The sequence below is a fragment of the Oxyura jamaicensis genome, chromosome 2 (genome assembly GCF_011077185.1).
Source record: "Oxyura jamaicensis isolate SHBP4307 breed ruddy duck chromosome 2, BPBGC_Ojam_1.0, whole genome shotgun sequence".
In the NCBI taxonomy this organism is placed as follows: domain Eukaryota; kingdom Metazoa; phylum Chordata; class Aves; order Anseriformes; family Anatidae; genus Oxyura; species Oxyura jamaicensis.
Window position 1 is genome coordinate 58,033,688 of NC_048894.1, and position 25,883 is coordinate 58,059,570.

The window sequence follows — 25,883 nt, forward strand, 5'->3', positions numbered from 1 at the left end:
AACATTGTCTAACTTTAATCACGTCCATAAATCCAGTTGTTCTACATCTCCTTGCAAGGTTTCCACAAATACACAGATATACTGGTGATTCCTTCAGCTTGTCATTATCCATATAATTTCAATACAGTTATTTATCTAGACTTGGAGGCAGCCAATCAATGACAATGGGTCCTGATTTTTCCTTTTTTGTTCACAGAGGTATTAGCCACAGCTGTGAGCTAGGATTCACAGCAGCACATTTCAGAGCAGCAAGCAGACATTTCAGCTAATCTAGCCCACCCCTTTTACCTGACCAGAGCAATTGACAGGGCATCCACATATAGGGCTTGGAGACAGTTAGGCCTGGAAGAACCTTTGATACTGGGTAAAAGCATGAGCAAGTACAAGCAACAGTCACCTCTCTGAGCTTTATAAGCAAAACTCTCAAATTGACATCCAGTCCCCACAAGTACAAATGTGGGACACTTGGTTTGACACCACCTCTTTTGTATTAGAGTAGTGCTCTGGGCACCAGTATGGAAGGAAGCTGGAGCTGCTCATTAGTACATTTCAACTAAAAAAAAAGGTATCAAGAAAGAGGATTTAGGCCAAAAGGCTTAAAAGCTAAATACACAGGTGAGAGATGCACAAGAAAGAAAAAAATGAAGGAAGTGCTGTCTTGTCCATAATCAAGTCATTGTGGAAACAAGGCAAAAATGCTGTGACCCATCTGCCACAGAGCTTCTCCAAGAGCCACTAGTTCTTGTTTCCCTTACCCAACCCTAGAAGTCCAGCTTCCCAAATAACTAGCAGAACTCCCACAGTGCATATGTATCCACCAAAACAATGTTCAGATGGCATTTAAGTGGTCAGATACTCTTGGCATGCAAGAATTTCCAACTGGGATTAATCTGTGAGCAAAGAAATGCAATTGCTATTTCTTGGGTATTTTGCTGTCAGCACTTAGCAAATTTCTTAAGGGGGAAATCTCACCTTCACTTTGACTCTTGAATTCTGACGATGGCAATTCACAGTGAGAACCATTTTTTCCCATCACTAGTTATAGCAAGGTTAATGTCTAGTGCATATGAAGTACTAGACGGCATGTGAACTGGCATAAAAATCTTTTTGTGTTCTTTTGCTTTGGTATCACAGTATCTACAAGAGATTGTAATTTTATTTCTATTCTTTTTGGAGACATCCCTTATCTTCCACAACAGACTCCTATGTAATTGTCTAGCTCTTTTATTTGGGGAGAGCATAACAAGTAATTAGTGCGCCAAATGCTACCTTCAGCTGCATAAGGGCAATTCAGGCTGTGAATCTTATTCTTCTTTGTAGTCTTCCAATGCAAATACAAACTCATCTCATCTGTCTTTGTGAATATGTCTGCATGTTTCTGTCTGTCTTCATGTATTAGTCTTACATAGCCATACCTTCCAGGGAAACCACTGTACTGTCAATTGAATGTCATGCAAACTCTCAGCTCATAGCCAGGAAAAAAAATGCATTTAAATCTGTGAAAAATGATGTTATCTTTCCTACAGGGGTTCTTACCTCAGTTCTTCTGCCCCATACTTTTTATTTCATCTGTCCTTGACTCTGCTGATCCTTCATGCCCTTGTACAACAAGCAGACTAAATTCAGTTTGTAAAATATTCTCTGAAGTCTTGCTTTCTTTCTGTTACTCTCAAGCTTGTAGCTGAGCAGCCCTTTTACTCTCAGGGCCAGGATTTCTTACCTCCAAAACAAGTCTAACTCTCCCTTAGCTCTGCATGCTTTCACTCTGTAGAAACTCCTCCTGTCAACTTTACTTTTGACAGCTAAGAGCCACTCTCTATATATATTCCACCCAATCTCTCTGATCCCTTTGACACTGTGCATCTCTGCTCCTTACACAGGAATTAACTTCCCTTTAGATTCTGCAGTACCTGACGAAGTTGGTTCTTCAGTCTTTCTAGCTTTCATCATCTCCTTGGAGATCCTTAATTTTTCCCTGAATGTTCTTTTTGGTCCCTTCAAGACTTTTCAGAGACAGTTATAGTCCAGTATGGGTTACAACAGCAGAAAGCACCAAGGCTTCGATGCAAGCCACAGAAATACACAGAAGACCCTGATATATGTTCTGGTTGCCAGTCTGCACTGAAGCCAGGGTTGTTCTCTATTTAAGGTTATAGTTATCCAGATCATCTAGGTTAAAGAGAATCATCTGAGTAATGTACAGTTGAATGGTAAAAAGCATAATAACTGTATGTATTTAGCAATATGTGAAGCAGGTGCAAGGTAAGTGAGTGACACAGAAGCTAACAGGAATATATCAGACAAAATAGTGGTGAGAGTTGCCACATCTTACACCACCTGCCAAATGCTTTTCTTCCTTCCTGACCCCCCTCCTTTTAGTCACATCAGCTTTATGTTACATTGCTTGAATTCACTGAATGCCACAATCTGTGTGAACTACACCCTGGAGAGAAGAGCTGCACTCCACTTCAGAGAATTCCTCATGCTCATCAGCGTGTGGCTCAACAGGCCTGTAGGGGGGCTGTGGCTGGTATTCTATATTATAGAGCCTAAGAATAAACATCTACATTGAAACAGGTGGCTTGAAAGAAACGGAAGGTAGGAGAAGAAAGTGTTATTGAAAGGCTAAATGATCTGTTCTGACAGAAAGATGTTCATCATGCTCAATTTTGTCAGCTTCAAATTTGTTTTTCAGATGTTTTACATAGCTGTGCTCACCTGTCCAAACACCTCCTCGTTCACTGTGAAGGTGAGATCCAGGATATCGGTGATGTTATTATCCTTCATCCACTGCAAGCTCTGATGGAACTCTTCATCCAGGTACTCTAAGTCACTTAAATCACACGGCCTGGTTGTGAGGCAAGAAAAAAGACGTAGCTGAATACATGACCCCATGACTACTGGTAAGATGACTTACTACTAAGAATGTGAGCAAATTTATGACAGAGATCCAACATAAAGCTGGTGTTCGTTTGGTTTTGTTAACATCAAAGGCTGTTACACAGACCCTCTTAGAGCAGTTCTGCAACTGTCTGCTTTGCATGGCTGGGCTCAAGGCCAATTCTGCTGGCTGCCCACACTATTTGCTGTTGGAAGGCACCCCTGGGGCACATTTTTTTGTGGATCTTCAAGATGCCCTGCACTTCAGAGCACATGCTTACCTTCAGTCCCAATGGACCTCACCAAGTTGTGCCTGGCTGCTCTTCCATGTATCCATCATCCTTGAGGTGAGCTCACAAGACTGACATAAGGCAGACCAGGCAGCCTAAATTTTTGCTAATAAGGAGCCAGCCTTGCTTGCTGAAATAGCAGGCGGATGTTACAGGCAATCTGGTTTCAAATCCCCTAGGGGGGCATTAAGGATGCAGGAGCACTCTAGGTTTTAGGCTATTTCCAGACTGTCTCAGATACAATATAAATATGAGTGCTTGGACCCCAGCAACACTCATTCGTTAAAAAAAAAAAAAAAAAAAAAAGAGAGAGAGAGACAAAAATAAAACCCAACACAAAATGAAATACATGTTAAAGGACTATATGGACTCTTAACAGAAATATCTTTCCTGATTTGGATTCATCCTAACTGATAACCTTTTTCAGCTATGCTTTAGTGTGCTCTTTGTCATTTAATTGCATTCTTGACTTACTACTTGAGGCTTTCCTTAATGCTGCAAATTTTATGTACGCTGTCTTTCTTCAGTCCATTAAAGCAGCACAGATTATCTGTTAAAGTTAACCTTACAAACCTTACACAGTTGACACTGAATATAATATATTACTGGTAGCTTCTGCTTGCTAATGTAAAAGACAGAAGAAGAGCACCAAGAAATATTCACTGTTAATACCTGCATTAACATTCCTAATTTAGTCCAACTTCTGTTTAGAATGAAAAACTACCCTATCAGTAAGGCATGAGAATTTGTGTATTTTTCTTAATATACTCTCCTCCTTTTTTTTTTTTTTTTGAGGAAATAATGATGTCTGTTCTATCAGAGGTGGTTTACAGTCTTGTACATATTTTAATTGCTTTGATAACATTTAATCAGTAGTAAACTCTGGAATTATGGGTCTTACTTTCAAAGGCATGTTCCTAAATGTCATACTTATTACCCACTTTTATCAACATAGGCAGCATTTATGAAGGCCAAATTCTTGGAGAACGTCAAGAAATATTAAAACATGTTTGTTTTATATCAACAGACAAACCAAACAACAACAGAAATAAATTGAAGGTCAGAGCACTCAAAGCAACTCCATGAGGGTCTGTGCCCCTGCGAAACCCACTGCTGCATCACTGTTTCCAAACTGTACCTGCACAGGTGCATGCTTATACTTACAGCCTTAGCAGTGCTTTGTAGAACGGCCTTGTGAAGAAAGCATCAAGAAGGTACTGATGAATGAGCGCCAGGCCAAGAATACGACCACTGAACCTGAACCTGGGATATAAAATTGCAGAGTAAATGAAGTGTAAATCAAGACGTTCAGCATAGAAACTTACACAGGTAGCAGCTGTTTTTAGTTTCTCTCTTAGTTTCTTCCATTTATTATTATTATTCCCCTACCCCAGCAGGTATCTAACACCACCCCTCAGATATCTGACTGATCAATAATGGACCTCTTCATGATCCATCTTCTGCAGTACCCATATACGCAGCTGGCATGTTGTATGTTTGCCTGTGCCAAACCAATAAATGCTCTGAACAATCACTTTCTCTGATCTTTACTTGAATATTCTGAAGCAAACAGACTCTATCAGACACAATATTTAGCCAGAGAAAAACTGTGATACTTCATCTGGCCTCAACAGAGAAGGTACTATCAAAACAGCTGTAAAAGATATTTGTTGAATCAGCATGTCTGACTGGTTACAACCCTTTCCAAGCTGTGGCTTTAAAGTACTTTAGAAAGGTAATGAGTTGACTTTACAGGTGGGAAACCAAAGTTCAAAGTACTTTAACTGTTGTGACCAAGGACACATATTAAAATCAATAACTAGAGCGTAGGGAAACTGTCCCCAAACCACCTTCCTAATGGTGATGCTCAGCATTTACAATCCCCTGTGTTTGCTTCTGTGTTCTCCAAGTACATTAACCAAGTGCTCTGCCCATTACAATCTATGACATGATGATAATCTATAATTTTTTTCTTTCTCTGCCTTTTTTTTTCCCTACAACTTAGATATTCTTCCATCAAATCTGGTTTTAAATCAGTAACTTCAGACAGAAAAATACAGAACTGGTGTAAGTCCAGGTGAGGATTTCTTTTTTTAATTTTTCTTCTTTTTGTAAAAACAATATCCATCACCCATCCAAAACTTATTTGCAAAAAAGGCGAAGAAAAAATAACATATCCAAAGTGTAAGCACTCCAAGCCTAAGCTGACTGACATCATAGTAAAGTTTTATTGAACAAAAGATGAGAAACAGATCAAAAAGCTGAGAAACCATTCCTTCCGCTATGGGAACCCATGTGAAGACCTCTCCTGCAATATGAATGAAACATGAATCTCATGATAAAAGAGGTGCTGAATATCCATGCAGTCAACTTTATGCTCATGGGACAGAACAACAAGTGCTTAGTCTGTCAAATGGGGCACAAAATAGCATGTTGTGGGCCCAATTAGCATTTACATCACCACAGGAGCTGCCTCTGGGTCCCCTGCATCCAAAAAAGGTGCTTATGGTATGCAGCTGACTGGTAACAGAAGAGTGATTATATTACCCCCTTATAGCTGTTTCCACAGCAGCAACAAAAGGCAGCTGTTGGGTCTAGTTAGGACCTGCTTCACTTCACTTGTGCTCCAGTGCAATGTTTCCAGCAGAAAGCAATGAAAAGAGGGGGAGCTGACACAATGAAAGCACAGTGGAAGCCAGAGAGCTCAAAACCGAGAAATGCTGAGCCTGTAATCCATCAGTTTTATAGCACCTTCAGGATCTATAATCAAGTCCATTTGTCCTAAATAATGCATGTCGGCTTTTTTGGTTTTGTTCTTCACAGCTCTGTCCCCTCATCCCTTTACGTTTTGAAAATGAATGCTGAATGAAAATACTACAAGCACTGAGTGTTCCTCACTGCAATGCTCATCCCATGGCTACTCAACTGTGCGGGGCTGGGGAGGCAGGAGACATTTGGAATAAAGTAAAGCTGAAAGTAAATTGCCAAGAAAAGTCTCACTGATTTGGGAACTCAGTTTCTGCTATGAAATGGCTTGAATGTATGAACAGTGTTGGTGTTCTCCTTGCTGCCTGTATCACTTCTGTAATGCTATGTGACTTCGAGAGTATTAATGCAAAGCTGACATGAAAGGTTAGTGCATCTAGATCGAGGTGTTTACAGTCAGGAGTACATGTTATGGCAGCCATTAACAGCCAATTTAATTGGAACCAGTGCCTTATGGCAGAACTGTATCAAATCCATCCAAAGGCTACAGGCAGAGTTTCTATCTGAAAAGACAAAGTTTGGTGGGTCAGCCTGAGCAAACGTGTGCAGTGCAGCCCTAGGTTGTGCAGTCCGTCAGTCTGACCTTGCACTTGCAGCCCTCTGGGACACACCGGGGCTCACTCCAACTGGGGGGCCTGACTGTGGTTCCATAGTCCCAGCCCTTGTGATGGTACTGTGTGGAAAAGCAAGTCCAGTGCTAAATGGTCCTGATAAAGGATGTGAAATAATTAACGAGACATTGCCACTCTTGCTGACTGCCAGTACAATCAAAAAAAAAAAAAACAAAAAAACAAGCCATACCACAATCTATAGTTCTTGGCAGCTCCAAACCACCCCAGGAGACACGGTGCTTTGTGGTCACGGCTGCTCTTCCATACTGAGGGTGTTAAACCAGAGCTCTCCAATCCAAAAAACCATCCTCCCTTCACTCAGCTTTGTTATCTCTGTAGAGACTTACTATACCTGACTCCTTGAACTGAGGAGTGTAAGAGAAAGTCCTCTGGCCCCTTGTCCGTCCTGGACAGGGCCTGTGACCACAAGCTACACCCCTATGATCCAGCGGAGTGCATGGAGAACCATGGACTGTGGTAAGTCAACAGATACCAGTCAAAAGGGAGGCCTTTGCTAAAGTGCTCACCGAACAACTCAGTCTATCTGCTTGTGTGTCTGTACACTCCATCATGCTCCCACTGCTACAAGCCAAGCCACAGTCCCACTTAAAATACATCAAAACTTGCAAAAAACAACAAGAAGCCTTTAGTGAAAAACAAACAAAACAAAACAAAACAAAAAAAAACTTGTGAAAAGCAACAAGAAATCAACCCCTTTACAAAAGCCAGTTAAAACAAAAATAGACTCTTGTGTTTTATTTCTACCTGAAGGATTTAGAGCACAAGTGAAATTCAGAGGTGGGTGAGACAGTCCCTTCAGGAAAAAAAAAAAAAAAAGAAAAAAAAAGAAAAAAAAAAGAAAAAAAAAAAAGAATTTTTCTTGACAAAATAAGCAGTACTGAGGTAAATCCTGGCTGGAGGGCACATACCTTCCTTAAACCTGACTTGCATTTATCTTTCCAAGGAAGTGTAAAATGCTTGTTCGATTTCTTTCTAGCAGGAAAGATAGCTTGGGAGAGGTGGGGAATGTGAGGTCTCATTCTGGCTTTTTCTTTCAGCACCCCTCCCTTTCGGAGACAATGATTGAATCTGAGTAATGCACTCTAGCAGAAAGGGGAAACATGGGAGGGAGTTAATGAGCAGGAAACGGTGGAAGGAGCGACAGAATTAATGAGCAGGAGAGCTGCTCTGGTTTGCTTGCCTATTGACACCATTCATCCACTCAAAAAGGACATTGTGTGCACCTGCTTTCTGGCTTTTAACAACACTACTCTTTGATTCATTTGCAGGATTTTCCACACTACCCAGTTAACTCCTTTTCCTTCTGGAGGCTGCAGGTGCCCCTGAAATAGCCTGTTTTCACAACAGCCTGTTGCAAAATAACAGGCTCGTTCTCCTTAGTGGGACTCTGCATACTTACCACATCTGCGTATGCAGAGACAAATCCACATGCTGTAGCAGCAACTAAGCAATAATTTTTCCTCCAATTGCAGGTGACTCACAGGAAATTTAATTCACTCCTTATCATATAGCAGCAGAATAAGGCAAGACCAATAATGTTCCTTTGTTACAGGGCCCTCTCTTAACTGGTTGAACTAATGCAGCTGTTCCATACATGGCAGTCCTTCCTTGGATTCAGATGGAGAATGATGTACCTTGACAAAGTCGTAATCTATGCATACAGGACAAGGATGTTTTTTGTTCATCATTCTATACGGTATGACTTGTGGGCTACATTAGCTATGGTATGAGAAACTTTAAATCCTAATAGAGAAGGCATTTGATGAGATTAAAAAGATTAAAAATCTCACAAACCTTATCTCACTTAAATACATTAGTTGGGTTTAAGTGTGCCCTTCTTGACATGGTGGCTTGTGCAAAAAATATTCAAAGAAGGGCTGAGAATCACGTAATCTCCTGAGCTGGAAGGGACCCACAAAGATCATTGGGTCCAACTTCTGGCTCCACACAGAAACACCCAAAAATCAGATCCTAGTCTGAGAGCGCTGTCCAAACGCTTCTTGAACTCCAGCAGGCTCACTGCTTTGACCACTGCCCTGGGGAGTCTGTCCCAGTGCCCGACCACCCTCTGGGTGCAGAACCTTTCCCTAACCCCCAGCCTGACCCTCCCCTGTCCCAGCTCCATGCCGTTCCCTCGGGTCCTGTCGCTGTCCCCAGAGAGCAGAGCTCAGCGCCTGCCCCTCTGCTCCCCTTGTGAGGGAGCTGCAGGCCGCCATGAGGCCTCCCCTCAGCCTGCTCTGCTCTGGGCTGAGCAAACCAAGGGAGCTCAGCTGCTCCTCATACATCTTGCCCTCTAGGCCCTTCTCCATCTTTGTAGTTCTCCTTTGGATACTCTAATAGTTTTATGTCCTTTTTATACTGTGGTGCCCCAAACTGCACACAGTACTTGAGGTGAGGCCACATCAGCGCAGAGCAGAGTGGGACAATCCCTTTCCTCGACCACTGAGCAACACCGTGCTGATTCACCTCAGGACTTGTTTGGCCCTCCCAGCTGCCAGGGCACACTGCTGGCTCATAGTCAACTTGCTGTCAACTGAAACCCCCAGATTCCTTTCCATGGGGCTGCTCTCCAGCCTCTCATCCCCGAGCCTGTACATAACAGCCAGGGTTGCTCTGTCCCAGGTGCAGAATCCAACTTAAGAGAGATGAATACAGTAAATATGGTTCAAAACATATTTGAAAGTGGCATTTTCCTTTCACAATACTACTGAAAACTTTCTTTCATCTTGAAGACAAATTTACACATTCTGTTGCATCAGGTTTAAAGCTTTTGTCTGCTTAATTGTGCAGAGAAACTTCTGGCTACCTGAAAGACAAGCTGAACAAATGAAGCTGCACTTTGGTACAGGATTTCTGCCCTTGGAAGCTGTTCTAAGGAAGAATGGTGGTTGGCAGGTGGATGCAACCAAAAAGCCTATTAGTCCTTCCACAGTGGAAAAAGTTGGACCTCACCTCAACCAGTATTAGACACCACAGAAACTAAAAGAGGAAAATATTTGAAGGGCCCAGTCATGGATAAAGCTTTAATCTGAAAATGCATCTTATTAGATGACAGAGGTCAGTCATGAACACCAAATTTATAGGAAACTAAGCATCATGGGCTCCACAGACTGTGGTACAACATGTTTTAAAGGACAGTTAAAGCCTCCATTGTTATGAAGAGTCTTGCAAGCATCCTAAAGCCAAGAAACCAGTGATTAAAGGAAGCAAGACCCATTCTTATAGCCTAAAATATTGTGACTTGGAATCTTGTTATTTGGGGGTAAGGAGGTCATGCAGAGGTAAATTTATTGATACATGATTTCTGAATTTGGATGGATTTACCATCAATAGCATTTTAAAATGAAGAACAATGTTTCCCCTAAAAAACACATTGTATTCTGGGTTAGGAGTAATGCAAGCCATTTCTAAGAATGTAAATTTTGCATAAAAGCAGACCAGATGATTACAGCAACTCTGCCTGCCTCATACGCTATGAATTTTAAGCAAAACTAGCAGTGTGTCAGGAACATGCACCAGAGGTATGTGTCTATACAATAGAAGTACATATCCTTGTGTTGGCTCACCGTAGGATATAATCAACATGTACTATAATGACCTGCATCTACAGAGCAATAACCTAGCATTAGATCAGATCATCTTTACAAAACCCTGGCAGCAGATCAAATCCACACCTTCTATCAGCTTCATTAACAAATGCCTTTCTTTAGTCTGGTGTGCATATTTAACCTCTACTCACGATGACAGAACTTTTGAGTGGACTAATGTGATGACACAAAGCAATCTATAGTCAGGAAGGTCAGTCAGCTAACACCACTCTGTTTATCCATCTTGCATCTGCAAACTTTGCAGACAGCCTCTTTGGCACCGTGTTATTTTGGTGTTGTGGCAAATTTGCTCTGCACATCTGCAGGCTCAGAGGTGGATGCTGTGGCATTCCAGTGCAACGCCTCTTCGTTTCAGGAATCTGATGAGCTCATGTGTCGTTAATACAAAAGGAATGATGCTTACAAAGGCCAGGAGACAAAAGTTCACAAAGTCTCAGTGCATTAAAGACAGAAGGTAAAATAATTCCTAAACTAGTCCTGAAGGAGAATTCCAACAGAAGGAGTAACATTATTGTTGGCTCATTTTCATTTCTTATATCCGTTTCCAATATGAAGAATTCTCGGCACAACAGGTATCATTCTGGGTCATCTCTATGCTGCTCTTCTCATGTTGCAGTGAGGACTCATCCCACCTCTTCTGATGCCTAACCATGCCAGCATTCCACCTGAGAACTTACCCTTGACCCCCATGTTTGTTAAGCTTCTACAATGAAATGACCAACCCAGCAGATCAGGGGAGAGCAGCAGATATTGTCTGCCTGGACTTCAGTAAGGCTTTGGACACTGTCTCCGCTAAGATCCTCACATGTTGATGTATTGGCTGGATGGCAGAGAGTGAGATGAACTGAAAACTGGCTGAACAGCTGGACCCAGAGGGTGGTGATCAGTGTCACAACGTTTAGTTGGAGGCCAGTGACTAGCAGAGTACCCATAGGGTCAATACTGGTTCCAGTTCTATTTAAAATCTTTGTTAATGATCTGGACAATGGGGCAGAGTATATCCTCAGCAAGTTTGCAGACAACTCAAAACTGGGAGGAGTGGTGGATACACCAGAGGGTTATGCTGCCATCCAGAGTACCATCCTTGACAGGATGGAGAAATGGGCTGACAGAACCTCATGAAGTTCAGCAAGGAGCAGTGCTAAGTCCTGCATTGTTCCTTGCCTTGTTGTTGTGGAGGAACAACCCCTGGCACCAGCACCTGCTGGGGCCACCCAGCCAGAAAGCAGCTCGGCAGAAAAAGACATGGGGGTCGTGCTGGACACCAAATTGAACTTGGGCACACAACACTGTACTCTTGCCACATGGAAGGCTAACTATCCTTGGGCTGTAATTGGCAAAATACTGCTAGCAGGTTGAGGGAGGCAATGGTGAGGCCACTCACGGGGTGCTGTGTCCAGTTCTGAGCTTCCCAGTACAGGAGAGACACGGACTTACTGGAGAGAGTCCAACAAAAGGCCACAAAGATTAACGAACTCAAACTCCTCTTCCATGAGGAAAGGCTGCTAGAGGTGGGACTGTTCAGCCTGGAGAAGAGAAAGCTCAGGGGGATCTCATCAATGTATATGAAACACTGGAGGAGGGTATGGAAAGACAGAGGAAAGGAGGGTGTGGAAAGACAGAGCCAGGCTCTTTCCAGTGGTGCCCAGTGACCAGACAAGAGGAAATGGGAACAAATCAGAACATGGAAGGTTCCCTCTGAACAGCACTTTTTACTTTGAGGGAACTAAGCAGTGGTACAGGTTGCCCAGAGAGGCTGTGGAGTCTACCTCCTTAGAAATCTTCAAAAGCCATCTGGACATGGTACTGGGCAACCTGGTCTAGGTGGCACAGCCTGAGCAGTGGGGTTGAACCAGATGACCTTGAGAGGTCCCTTTCAATCTTACCATTCTGTGATTCTGTGTGATGAGCTTCATTTTAATTTAATGTTCCAAATTAAAACAAAAAGGAAACATTTAGGACTGCTCAGATGGAGAAACTGTGCAAATTTCCAGTCTGGAAAATGATGGATGTTAAATAGTTATAGACTACAGGGGTTTATCCCTGCAGTCCCTGCAAATGTTATTGGGACTTAATAGAGCATACATTCTGCTCAGAGCCAAGGCATTTCATTCAGGCATTGAAAGATGAGAGAGCATATTTTATAAGTACCTCTTTGATAATATTCTGTCTGCTGATTCTTACTATAAAACATATGAAACTTAGTTATATTTTAAAGGAAATTTGTAACACTCATTTAAGAAAGTGCTGGCCTTTCTTAAGTAGTCCTGATTGGAAAGCATATGGAAAGTGAACCAGTACAGCAGGTCTGCTTGCAGATTGCCATAAAATACAAAGGTGTTCAAAGATGTGTAAAATATACACACATTGACCAGTAACAGAAATTAAGCAAGAAAAAAAAAAAAAAAGAAAAAAGAAAAAAAAGGATGAAAATTGGTTTTCAGAGAGAAAAACAACCTGGTACAAATAAAATTACAATAGTTGTATCAAATCCTGAACTTGTGATGTTTCTCTTCATATGAAGATCTACAGGAATAAGCCTTCTCTTGCCAGTCATCCTTTACATAGTTTTACTTTTGCGAGGCACCTGAGTTTCATATGATAAATGTGTTTCAAGTGAGTCAACCTCTCAATTTATTATTAAACTGTGCAGAAAATTTCTGCCTGAAAAGCCAGTGTATTACTGACTCCAATCAGTGCTTGTCCTACTTTTCTGGATCTATCTGCAAATGGAATACAACATTTCTGTTTCTCAGTACTAAAGAGTAACCACATGAAAAAGAGCTATTGCTTACACATGATGGAAACATGAAGTATCCATGTCCTCTTAAATCTCTGGAGCTCACGTACCCTGAATTAACAATTAAATCTCAAATCATTCCTGAGGCTTAATTTACCAGTAACTGAGAAACAATGAGATAATGCAAACCTCATTGCTTCTTTCGTTAACTTAACCAAATCCTTCAAAAGTCTTTTTCTTGTCTCTACCCTAGCTATGCTGCATTTTCTCCCAAATTGTCTCTTCATCTTGTTTATATCCTGGCTATACCAACTTCAAAAAATTGTCAGGAATGGCTAAAATGCTAATTGTGTCACAGAGAAAAAAACATGCTTTTATCCAGGAAGCTCCAGATTATTCTGCTTTATCCAGAAAAACGAGGGACAAAACCAATATAGATAAAGGAAATTCACAGCAACCCCTCAAGTTTCTTTACAATACACTCCATCAAACAGCTACTTCCAGGAGGACTCCTGAATTTAAGCACACTGTGGTTCCAAGCAATTGCTCACACAGAGAAACAGTTACAGCTGCATTTGCATGACTTTATGTCAAAGTTAATAAGCCCTCACAGAACTGGACACGTATGAAGCACCACGCTGAGGTATCTACGCTGGCTCCTTGCCCATCACTTGAGCTGCATCAGAGGTTATTACTGCATATACGGAGTTGAGCAAATCCGTCTCTGATGACTCCTCCACACAGCGGAGACTGTGTGACTCCACTCAGGCACAGGTATGACAGCCTTGTGTGAGCACTAGAGAATCCAGGCATAGGAAATGTAGGATTCATTTCCACTTCTCTATTTCAAACTAATAAGGAGACCAATAAAGTAGACAGTCTCTCTATGGCATGAAATAGGTGCTCTGTGTCATTCTACCAATAGCGAGGAAGTTCCATGAATGTGGTGTTTTGGAGGAGTAGAGGAGGAGTGTGACAGAGTGTTGCAGAGCCAACAACCTCATGGACCATAATGTACAATCATCATCCTCTGGGAGAACCACTGGCAAAATATGATAGTACAAACCTGACTAACCATCAGAAAACAGGATATTTGCAGGGTTCACATTCTCTTGCTGGTACAGTGGGTAAAACACACTGGCCTGTAAGATGGTTGGCAAACTCTCCTTCAATTCTGAGCAGTGAGAACAGAGCAGGTGCAGACTGAGGTATGAACAACTGGCTGGAAGATTACAAATCTCAATACTATGAACAACTGGCTGGAAGATTACAAATCTCAACACTGTGATTCCCAGATCCTAGACACTTTTTTTTCCCCATTGGCAGATCTTAAAGCAGCTTTCAGAGGAGATCAGTGTTAATATTTCATCTGACAAATGAAAAAACTTAAGCACAGAGGTAAAATGACTTATCTACTGTTCTTCAGGAAACAAGTGGTAGAGACAGAAACAGAATCATACTCCTTGTGGTCCCGCCTCCATTTCGGTTGTTTAGTGTATTTGACATTTTTTTACTTTCTTACATTCTGTAAAGCAACATGTCACTGTATGGATCAGCTCTAGTTCATGATAGGCTCCTTATGGATCAACTCAGTCTGATGCAAGTGGGTTGTTTTTGAAGCCAGCAAAAAAGCAGTTGTGTCAAGAGATTTTGATTTCTCAGTCAAACCCTTTAGAAAAGTGGGGAGGCACTTTGCAAACCTACGAATTGGTGAAGTTTTATACATTGTATGATTTATGGTTGCTTTCCATGGCTTTGTCATGTGTTGAAACAAACTATTCAAGTTAGAGAGGAAAATCCATAGATTTAGTCATCTGCCAGACGAGAGGGCCATAAAAGCACAAGCCAAATGACTGCACATTTTCCTTCAATGGCTAACTAAGAACACTGAAGCCATAATAATTGACTTAGTCTCAGTCAAAGGAAGCATATTCTTTCCAGTCTGTCTGGGGTATTCAGACATAAGAGCGACTGCTCATCATAAACTCACTGGTAAGCACCCAGGAATGTTTACACCGTGTGATGAAGCATGATGCAGATACCCTTGAGCTAAGTGCAAACAGGTCATCTGCAGTGCAGAGCCATGTGGATTTACCACTTAAAGTTCAGAAGCTGTACCTTGCATTTGCACTGTGCTGCATTTCAGCTAATGATCCCTGCCTCTTGGGATGAGGTTCCTCAACTGCGTAAGCTCAGGAATCTATGTGCTAAAATTCAGATGTGCTATGAAGTGTTTGATGGTCTCTTTTAGATCTCATTCTGCAAAACACTGAACACCTTCAACTTTATAATACCACTGAAAACCAACAGCTCCGATCCTGTCCCAGGAACATGAAGAATGCAGCAGACCTCAACTTTTTCATTGCTGTTCTCTGAAGCCTGAGAGAAGTTTTGACTTTTCTGTTATAAATTCAAGCTTTTAGTTTGTCTTTTCTGGAATGCAAGTCATGAGGCAATGTGAAAAGCTTCATTACATTGGACACAAGAGACTGAATTTGCAATTCTGTATTCCCATTATGAAATACATAATTTTTCATAGAGGTTGGACAGGTAAAGATTGTTCTCATCCTCCACAATTTTGACAGTTTATTGAGATTTTGAAAAATATTCCTGTATCAAGTTGGGGCAAACCAACAAACTTGAAATTACCCTTCTTCATATATATACAGTCAGATCAGATCAATGTAAATATTTTATCTTCCCTGTTTCTGTACTTTAATGTAACACTTAGCTAACATATTGAAATGAAAAATATTTCTCAACGGAGAAATAAAACCTTTAACTTCCAAAATATCCCAGGGAAAGAACTACACAAAGAAAAATGCCTTTTCTATTAAAAAAATAAATACATGGCTTTGAGTGATTTACCGAAAACAATTCTGCTCTGCAAGCAGATTTTTTTTTTTGATGCATGCATTGTGTTTGCTAATAAAAAAAAAAAAAAAAAAAAGGCTAGCTTGGGAATTTCTGCACCTGTCCTAATTGACATTTCTTTATCTTACCAAAGCCTGAATAAAATACAGTAGAAACAGGAGTGGCAAAGACAACGGAGCGTTACTTCACAGTGCAGCTCAGCGTTGCCACTCCAGTGTGGCTGGAGCAAGAGATATGAGCACATTCACCACTTACTGGGAGTTTTTCACCACTACAAATAAACACTCCATCACTGCCCACCTTCATGTTTCCCTGCAGGCCCCCATGCTCAAAGACAGTATGGATTTTACCCTTTTCTCCTCTACCACATGCAAGGTGGAGACACCATGCAGATTTTCATGTGAACCCTCCCATCACTGGGAAAATTCAATCCAGAACATTGCAAAAGATTAAATGGCCTTAAGCAAGGGGAAAAAATGACTTCTGTAAAAAACACAAAATACAACACCCGCCTTCCCCTGAAACTAAACTCTAATTATGGAAACAGTGCTACACAATATGGGATCCAGAGAAGAGAAGAGGAGGAGAGACTGTAAGAGACACAACTCTTTCTAAAACTCTTGTGATACAGCCATTCAGATTCTCAAAAGAACTTGGATAAAAATCCACCAGTAAGTGACAGAAAACCAAGAATAAGAAAAATACAAAGCAGAAACTTTTATATATAAAAAAGCTCAGTTCGGGAGAATGTTTTTTTCTCCTTCACTCTGGTTTGCCTTTAATCTTCCCATTCCTCCCGACTCTTAATAAATAATTAACCAGCTGCTGAGGCAGGCTCTATGTGATAGAGTCATACATCAAACTTAATAGGAAAATCAAGGTTTACTTAAGTACAGAAAGCAATGAAAGAGTACAGCAGCAAGAAAGTATTTCAGTAACATAGCCTTTTCACATAGTGAAATGGTCTTATAAAATGATTTCAGCTGCATATTTATTTTAATATAGTTCTTGTCCAGAAGATTTACAATAGTGCCTGAAAATTTCTCATGCAAACATAATTTATTTAAAGTAAGATATTGCTAGTAATTAAAATTTATAGTGTAATGTAAAATTAAATGCTTTGGCTTTCTATGGTGCCTTTCATCTGAGAATTTCAAAGCGGTTCAGAGCATTAGTATACATCAAATGGATTTCAAGTTGATTACATACTGGAAATCTCTTCAGATGGAAACTGAGGCAAAGAGGTAATGATCTAAATTTCAAAAAGAACTGAATGTTGCTGGATGCCCACTCTGAGAAGTGCTGTATCTGACCTGATTTTTAAGAGGATGATTTTTCAGTGCTTAACATAAACAGGCCCCTTCAAGATGGCTATCAAAATGGGCTTCTAAATTAATTGCTCCCCCAGATGCAGACCCACACAACTGACCGATTTGAGTCAGGTACAAAACTGAACTCAGTGTTTCTGTCTCCCTCAGCAAAACAGGTATTGGGCCATACTCAGGTTACCTGCCACAACAGCTGAAGCATGTTCCTCAGAGCTATTTTCAATCAGTGGAGAGGAGTACTTGCAGAGCTCCTGCTTCAATGTTGTGACTACTTTTCTCTACTGTTTCTATAAAGAGACACAGAAAGTGCCTAAATCCATGACAGGAGCTGGTCAGCATCTAAATACAACCCATTAGGTCATGAGGCAATCTGTCACGTTCTTTAAAAAGACTTCAGCTAAAACAAGCTATTCTCCGTGCGGCACGATTAATGGTGCTTTGTTTCCTATAATCTGTCTGATGGCCTTACATTGTTACACCACAATAGCCACAGTTCCTCCTACACATCTCTGCTAGCGCTTCCCACACTTTGGAGTATCTCCAGTTTCTCCCTCCTGCCTCCCCTGAGCATTCACAGCTCTCCCTCACATCCTCTAGCTACTGAACAAGATGGCAGAGCTGGTTCACAGCCTGTGCTTGTGGTGGACCTGTCAGCTTACTCGGGCCAGCCCAGGGGCCAAACAGAATAGGCAACTGTTGAGCTCATCAGACTGCCCTTGCTAAGGCATTCTTCAGCATATCTCTACCCAATCACAAGTTTCACAATGCTTTAAGGAACTTTGCATCTTTGGGACATTTACCTTCCTGTCAAATAGGTCCCAAACTGACTAGGAAACTGATGGCTATACAGCACAATTGCAAAAAGAGCTACTAAGAAAATCGGGTTATGAAAACCAAGCTCTCTGAGTAGAAAATGACAGCTGAGATTGCGACATTCTTGGTTCTTCTTGGGTTTATTATTAAAAAAAAAATAGGATAAAATAGTAATACAAAAAAAAAAATAGAAAAACCAACACCCTGCATTCTCTGGAATGCTTGGGATGGACAGTGATGGCTATGTGGTTTATATGAAATAAATAAAAGGGAAGGTCAGAGTTTGGCATGGGGTATACCCACACAGCAGTGTGTGGGCAAAGGGAGCTTGCTCTACCCATGTGCCAAGCTTGCCAGAGCACGTAAAAGCAATCAAGGCAGTGCTGAGCCTGAACTAATCAGCCCTGATGGGTGGCTGCATACATTTGCTCAGCTCAGTGTTGCAGTAAGCACATCAGTTAGCTTGGAGCACAGGGAAAGCAAGTTCATGTCTGCATGAAGAGTGGGTGCAACAGGCTTTCATCTACCTGCAGAATACTGTGTAGAAATACATGAAAGTTTTCTGTCTGAGTCTGTTCAGCAGCAAGAACTAGAATATGGAGGCTATTGGGAGGCATTAAAAAAAAAAAGACTATGGGAGTTGAATGAAAAAACTCTTGCCCTAAAAGCAGTTGTAAATGAGCATTAAATTAATATAGTTCATTAGGACACCACCGTGAGGAATCAGTCTACAGCTAGGGAACCTGGGAACCTGGACCACTGTGTCTGACTGGTCCATCCTTGTTGTCTTTAGTAGAGTTCTGTACAAAACATATTATTCAAAAGCCTTCAACTTTCTAATAAGTTTCTGCTAAATAAACATATTAAATTTCATTAAAAAAAATCAAGACAGAACAGGACTACTCTGAGATGGATACAGAATGCTAAGCGTGATTAGCAAGCTGCAAATACCTCTAGGGCAACCGTGACATTGGGGTCTTGGTCTCTGGCTGTATAAATAACACAGCAAGGTCTGTAAATGCATAATTGTTAAAAAAAACATGCTGTCATTAATTTGCTATGAAAACACACAAAAAAAAGATGTTTCAAGTTAGCATCCCTTAGATCTCCAAAAGAATGTCTGTGAATGATTTTATCTGTCTAGGCCATCTGGTCTTCTATGCAGAGACTGGGCTTCCTTTCACATTTCTGGCTGTGGTTCTAAATTCACAAACATGCAATGAACTAAAAATTCAACAGCAGAAGATGCGAGTTAGATAAAAGAACAGGCAAGTGATCTGGGGACAGAAAGTCTGGCGTAGGTGACCGTGCTGTGTCTACAATGCTGTGTGTTGAAGAAGGGTGCATTACATTATCTAACTGGATTACTCCTGGGGACAGGACTGCTGTGAAGGAAAACTCTAGCCCACTCAGAAGACATGAAAAGAGAGACTGGATTTCCGCCTGACAGCAGTTTGTGAATACAGTGTTTTGTGAACTGAAAAGACAACAGTACTTTTGTTATCACTGTCAGATTAAGTACTCACAGCAGGGAGGGAAACTTCTCAGGCAAACACTGAGAATTGTTGCATTCTAAGAAATAAAACTTACGTGATATTATGATGACAGACAAAATTTAAACATCTGAAAATAGTAGCCACAAGAACAATGAAAGAACACAGAGATAACAGTCCTCAGGTTTGGCAAAATGATACAGAAATCATCATGAAAACCAATTTCCACTTTACTGTGTGGCTTAGCTGGACTTGAGTAGGGAAATACTATGGAAAATGGTAGACAAAATGAATGCTTGAGGAAAAACACAGTGTATCACACCATGGTTAGACAAATCATTCTGTTACAATGTAGAGTGAATGAGATGCAGTGAACAAACACCAGTCATTTTTAGACCTTTGAAAATGCACCATGCAGACAACAGGGAGAGTAACCAGTGCCCCACATGAGCATTTGAGGTTATGCAAACTCTGAAATTAGATATTTTGTTTCCAGAATTTAGAAACACATTTCTTCCGTCTATTATTTTGCAGGATATTTTTTTTTCACTCAGGATTGATTTATCCATCCATCCATCCATCCATCCATCCATCCAACCATTCATTCATTCATTCATTCATTCTTGGTGAACTGGGGAACTACAATATTCAGTCAAATTTTTAGTCTCCATATCAGAGATAGAAACACTGTCCCAATCTCTGTTAAAAGGACTGTATGCCCATTTTGCATGAACTCCAAGAGAAAGATCTCCCATCTTCCTTTTCTATCTGCTGAAGCTGAACTTAACAAGCACCAGTGCTCACAAAAAGTGAAATCTGAAGTTTCTGAGAGATTTACAAGTTTATCACCCAAAAATCTTGCCTTCTGTAGAAGAGAGTTCCTATCTATGTTTTCCAGAGATCTAATGCTTTAAATATCATCACCTGTCATCTCCCTGCACCCTAGGAGCACTCTGTAGAGGTTTATGTAAGATGAATTTGATGGATATCATAATCCTGAATATCATAAAAGGAAGAAGGTGTCAGGGTATTTGTATACCTGCTAATATTGGGCATCCTGGACACCAGGGCTGCATTGCTGCAGGGAACTGAAAGCCAGTCTGAAATCTTTCAAAGGGCTGTTAGCAGGGAGGAAAGTGATAAGCAAATGTTGCAAGCTATTGGGAGCCATTTGCTCATATGTGAGAATGCAGCATTATGGCAATTAACTAGCTATAGTAGCTGTTCAGTAGCTGTACTGAATATTACGCCTCTAACTTCATTGGAGGTTGTGATAAAAAAGTTTCACATTCCCCACTATTCTGTCTCCCAGCACATTGTGCAAAACCTGAGAGAGATAATTCAGTGACTCTCCTTACTTCAGTTACCAAAAACACCTGACCAAGTGCAAAGACAAGAATATTCTTTCTGGGTTAAACCATACTCTTTTCACTGGAATAACGCACAGAAGCTGCAACCATATTTTGCTCACTCATTTGGAGAAAGGCAAACTACCGTTAGTGGGGGGTGTAAACTGTATTTTAGAAGATGTTTTCAAATATTCAGGCAAAAAACTAGACATGTTGCCCTGATCAGACAGAATGGCTCATTACCAGCATGGATTAAAAGCAACTCTTTTGACCATGAACTTCAGGTACATCCTGCAGCATGCAGATAAAAATGTTTAACATCAGAACTCATAGGTCTAGAAAGATTCAACTGTGCCATTTCAGATACAAGAGGATTTAAAATTATTTTTATGAAGTTTGAAAAAGTGTGATATCTTGTATTTTGTATGTTCTGCATGCACATATGTTAATTCCGGAAAAAAGTCTTATTCAATGGAAGCTTGCAGGAAAGGTGTTAAATCTCAGTTTCTCCATAAATGAGAAATATTTTCCAGTCATTACATCTCTTTTTTACTTGGCACACATACAACTACTCTACGCTTTGATGTGCTCATTTTGGACTCTGAATGTTATTTGTACAAAGAGCAAGGCATGAAATAAGCCATTAACAGGGGCAGAACTGTAACTTTTAGGCCAGGGGAAAAAGAGCAGTGTATTTCTCAGTTCTGCCAGTTCTTCACATCTTTACATTTTGTTAAACATGTTCTATCTCAAACTCACCACTGTTCACTTAAAAAGTGAAAATGTAAAATAATTTTGAGAAGATTTTTTCTGCTAGCCCTGTTTCTTACTATATCATGTCCTGATAGGTCTTGCAGAACTAATCTACAGAAAAATACGTCAAGGGTAAATTCAACTAAAATGATAAGCCCCAAAGCCCCAAAAGGCATACAGTTCAAGAAATCTGCAAATATAAAACAATTATGGTTGTGTGGTTTTTATGACTGACATCAAACTTCAAGCTTTAAAAAGACTATGAATATTAATTATCTGTGACCTTGAGACTCTCAAAACCAATTCATCCATGCATGTTAACTAATGTATTGTAACAGTTTTCAGAACAGGAAAATAATCTTCATTTCTTGCAGGTTAAAGGGAGAAGGCTCTGCTGGAATCAAATCAACAAGTAAATATGAGAAATAGAAGTTCTAGCACTGACTATGAGGAGAATGAAGCTAGAGAAAGACTGAGAATTCAGGAAAAACAAACAAACAAACAAACAAAAAAAAAAACAAAAACCACTCCTGATGAACAAATGATGACAAGCAAGTTAGTACAGTGTCCTTAGAAAAGCCTACAAAGCTTTAATGGAAGAATCCTATTCTTTCAGTTTTGAAAAGCTCTGTTTGAATCCTATCGTAGCTGCCTGCCCAGACTTCTGAATACAGTCCTCTAGGGTTACGCATGTATAGCTGAGATCAGTCAACACAGACAGCATAAAATCTTGGAATGTCTACACATCTACAAGCCAATAATGAAACCTACTGAGCCAATTACAAACTGTTGACCTTGGCCAGTTGTTTTCATAACAGGATCAAGAAGTATTACTGACTACTTACTGGATTGCTTATCTTTCCTTGGGTTCTACAGTCTTACCCTATTTACTTTATGTACAAACCTCTTTGTTCATAGCTTTTATTACACTCTACAGGCCAAGACACTTCATTCTCTTTCCTTAAAAAAAAACAAACAAACCAAAAATATTCAAAGCCCAAATAACATTCAGTGTACAAGTAGCCTGTATGGACATGTAGTTGGAGGGATGTGATCCTAAATAACTGCTACTGATTTCTGAGTTAAGTGCTAACTGCTATCAAAAATCATATTAGGTGTCTTTTCACTTTTTAATATGCCCAGATTACCTTCAAAATCTGCCTCTTCCATGACAAAATCTCTCAATGGGCAGAACAAAATGGGGGTACAGAACAAGCTATATACTCTTTGCAGTGTAATTTATTTCTTCTGTTAAGAAAACTGCAGCTGAACTCTTTTCACAAAGAGACTATTTACAACAGATAAGAGGCAGGATCTATTTCAAATACTACTGGGTTAATATGGTAACACCACTCCTGGGGAAACAGGCCTGAGTCTAGCTTGCTCAAAGTGTGAGCAGAATGATCCTTGGTTTGCACCTGCATAAGTGGTCCTGTGCCCTGGAATCAGAACGCATCCTCACAAATACAGCCTCTGAAATCAAAAGTTTATCCATGCTGCCTGTTAAACTGAATGAAGGACAGACTGTATTTCTTCTAAAAAACTGGGAAGCCACTGTATACTGTTTAATCAGTAGGATTGCAGTGGGAGACAGACAAGCTGTAAGAACTATGCCACTCTCTTCCTGCTCATGACAGCAGAGAAACATTCTAATGCAAGGATTACTGTTAGCATAATTCTCCACTGCTGGAAATGGTAATATTAAAACAATTCAGACACCATTGCTAGTTTACAACAAATCTTGTCTTTCACTGCAGCTTTAGTAGAAGTGATGCTACAACCATTTGGTTATTCTTGATCTCCTGCCCACTGTAAGCTGAAGCAAAGTGGGAACAGTCTACAGGAACAGTGGGACGTGCATTATTTGCAATTTAAAAGGGGCCTGAACTGCCTTCCATTAAAAAAAAAAAAAAAAAAAAAGGAATCTCTGAGAGGAGACAGTGAGATTGGTTAGACAAAGGAAAACGTCATAGGAACAAACCCATGTGTCAGTACTTCTTTGACACAATGAAAGACCACAAGGGATCAAGCAACACCCAGGGCTGGCAGCCCATGCTTCACTGAACCACATCTGAAAATATCAAAGGGAAAACAACTCCCAAAGACAGAGAGATCTGGAGGCTGATAGAAAAATGAAGAGATCACAATACGCATTCAGAATTTTTGATATTGAACAAATTTGTCTGTTTGCACACATACATGGTAAAGGGAAGAACCAGTTTGCTCTGCTGGCCTTGCTGTACACAAGCAGGGACAGTGTGGGGAAGAAAAGGTGTATCGCTTTCACTGGGACTCGTTTAAGGCCTGTAGTAGGTACAGAGCAGCAAGGTGGCTCCTGGAGAGCACTCTATAGCTTCCAAGCACAACGCTGCTTGATGTACTGAAAGACTATACATGCTATTCTTAGAAAGGGACCCAGGAGAGGAGGCCTGGATTAAGCAGAGATCTTTCTCCCCCATCCTTTTCACATTCACAGAGAAGCATGAAATCATCAAGTCCCAAGTAATATGATTAGGACATCTGAGTAACAGTACCTCATCACAATTCCTTTTTCAGACATTGCTGTTGTATTAACACTTACTCTTCTCTTCCTTCTCCCAGTCTACCTCCCAGTTCCCAACAACAGCAATGGTACTGGTATGTAGCCTAGTCTAAACTGACAGCTTTTGTGTTTTGCATTTCCATTTCTACATTGCTCTAAAAGGATTATTGAATTCTGCATAAAGTATCCTTACCATTCTAGGTGATTTTCAACAAAGGCAGACATGGGGCTGATCTGTACAGTATAAGTGTCATTGGCTGAATACTCAAACAGCCCATAATAGGGATTGAAGAGCTCCTGAGACAGAAGGAAGAAGAATTCTCGTGAGGGGCCACTGTAGTCCAGCCTGAAAAGGAGAAAGTAAAAAAGATAAAATGAGTCTCATTCTCATTTGAGTGAATTTCCTGTTTTTCTTGTGTACATTGGCTGCTACCACCTACCCCTGTGCAAACAAGTGTTTCTAACATGGTATACATCCTTTACCAAAACTTGATTATGAGCCCTAAACAACTCATGATGCTAAAACTTCACTAGCATACTGGTTGATCAGAGAAGAATCGTGACTCAGACACATCCCTTAAGCAGTTTCCTCCACTTCTTTGTCTGTTGTTTCAAGGGTTTAGTAAATTGGAGGTACAGAGTTCAGCCTTGCTTTAGCTGGCAGGCTAGCAGATGGCAAAGACTCTTTTATCACTTTTTAACTTTTTAGTGAGTGGGCTTGAACTGCCTATGAAAACCTGAGTTCACAGATCAGACAGCCCAGACAGAAGCAGAAATTGTTCTTATTCTTCTACACTTGAGATGTAACCAAAGATATAATCTAGCCCCAAGGATGCTTTCTTATAGTGTAAAACTGTAAGGGCAATACTGAGGAAGACCAAGTCTCACGTGAACTCATTTAAGATGGAATGGGGATCCCTCACGTGTTCCATCCAAGCTCTCTTAATTTCCTAATAGTTTCAAACACATATGTTACACCTTAAGTTGTGCTTTCCTGTTGCTTGATTTTGTGTTGTAGAAAATCAGCTTTCCCCACCCTTTTTTTTTTTTTTTTTCCAATTCAAATTTTAAATCAACTGTTTCCGATTACCTCAACTTGAAAAACAAACAAACAAAAAAGCTTCATGAATGCATTAATTCCAGCTGTGGTGGATTTATTAAAAACAGGTTGTCCTTTAATAATGGTAGGTAGGTAGGCTTTTCAATCTAAAATAAATCTACATGCAGAAATATGAACAAAAGATTTGTAGCCATATATCACGTGTGCCAAAACTGTTTGTGAGATGGGCACTATTTCTTCAACTTAACAAATGCCAGCTAAAGGGAAAATTGCAGCTGGACCAGTATGCTTTCTAATACATTCGAAGTTACGGAAGCATAATCACAAGAGTTTGAATGATTGATGTGTGCAACTAGAAAGATGATAAAGGACAGGCAGACCCATCTTCTCTGCTTTATATCTGGAGATTCAGTACTGTTCTCTTTCAGCAGCTTTGGCCCTAGGATCATGCGGGTGAGCCTAAAGCAACAACAGCAAAAGGAGATGGTAATAAGCCTACTTGAACCACTAGTGCTAACCACATAATAGATTTGGTTCAAAAGACATTAAAACACTGGTCTAAGAGTGCCGAAGGCTGGAGTAAAGAACTGCAAACAATACCTGCCTATAATCAAAAACCTCCAAGGAGGGACCAGATATTGCATTTCTGGGCAACACATTAACTCATCATAAAGCCTTCATAGTTGATTTTCAATGTCATTTTAACTTTGAAACACATGGGAAGCTCTGCCCATACAGCATTATGTGGCCATACA

At 40.5% G+C, this 25,883-nt stretch overlaps 1 protein-coding gene across 11 annotated transcripts in view; it reads right to left on the reverse strand.

Moving 5' to 3' along the window:
* The window catches only part of HECW1 (HECT, C2 and WW domain containing E3 ubiquitin protein ligase 1), a 265,618-nt gene that overhangs the window by 18,098 nt on the left and 221,637 nt on the right, over positions 1-25,883 (reverse strand). For all 11 annotated transcript variants that reach the window (XM_035316511.1, XM_035316510.1, XM_035316515.1 and 8 more), the window contains 3 exons: positions 24,262-24,414; positions 4,335-4,433; positions 2,719-2,848 (listed from right to left, as the gene is read on the reverse strand). In XM_035316511.1, coding sequence (XP_035172402.1) covers positions 2,719-2,848; positions 4,335-4,433; positions 24,262-24,414 — 382 coding nt within the window. The remainder of the gene's footprint in view (positions 1-2,718; positions 2,849-4,334; positions 4,434-24,261; positions 24,415-25,883) is intronic.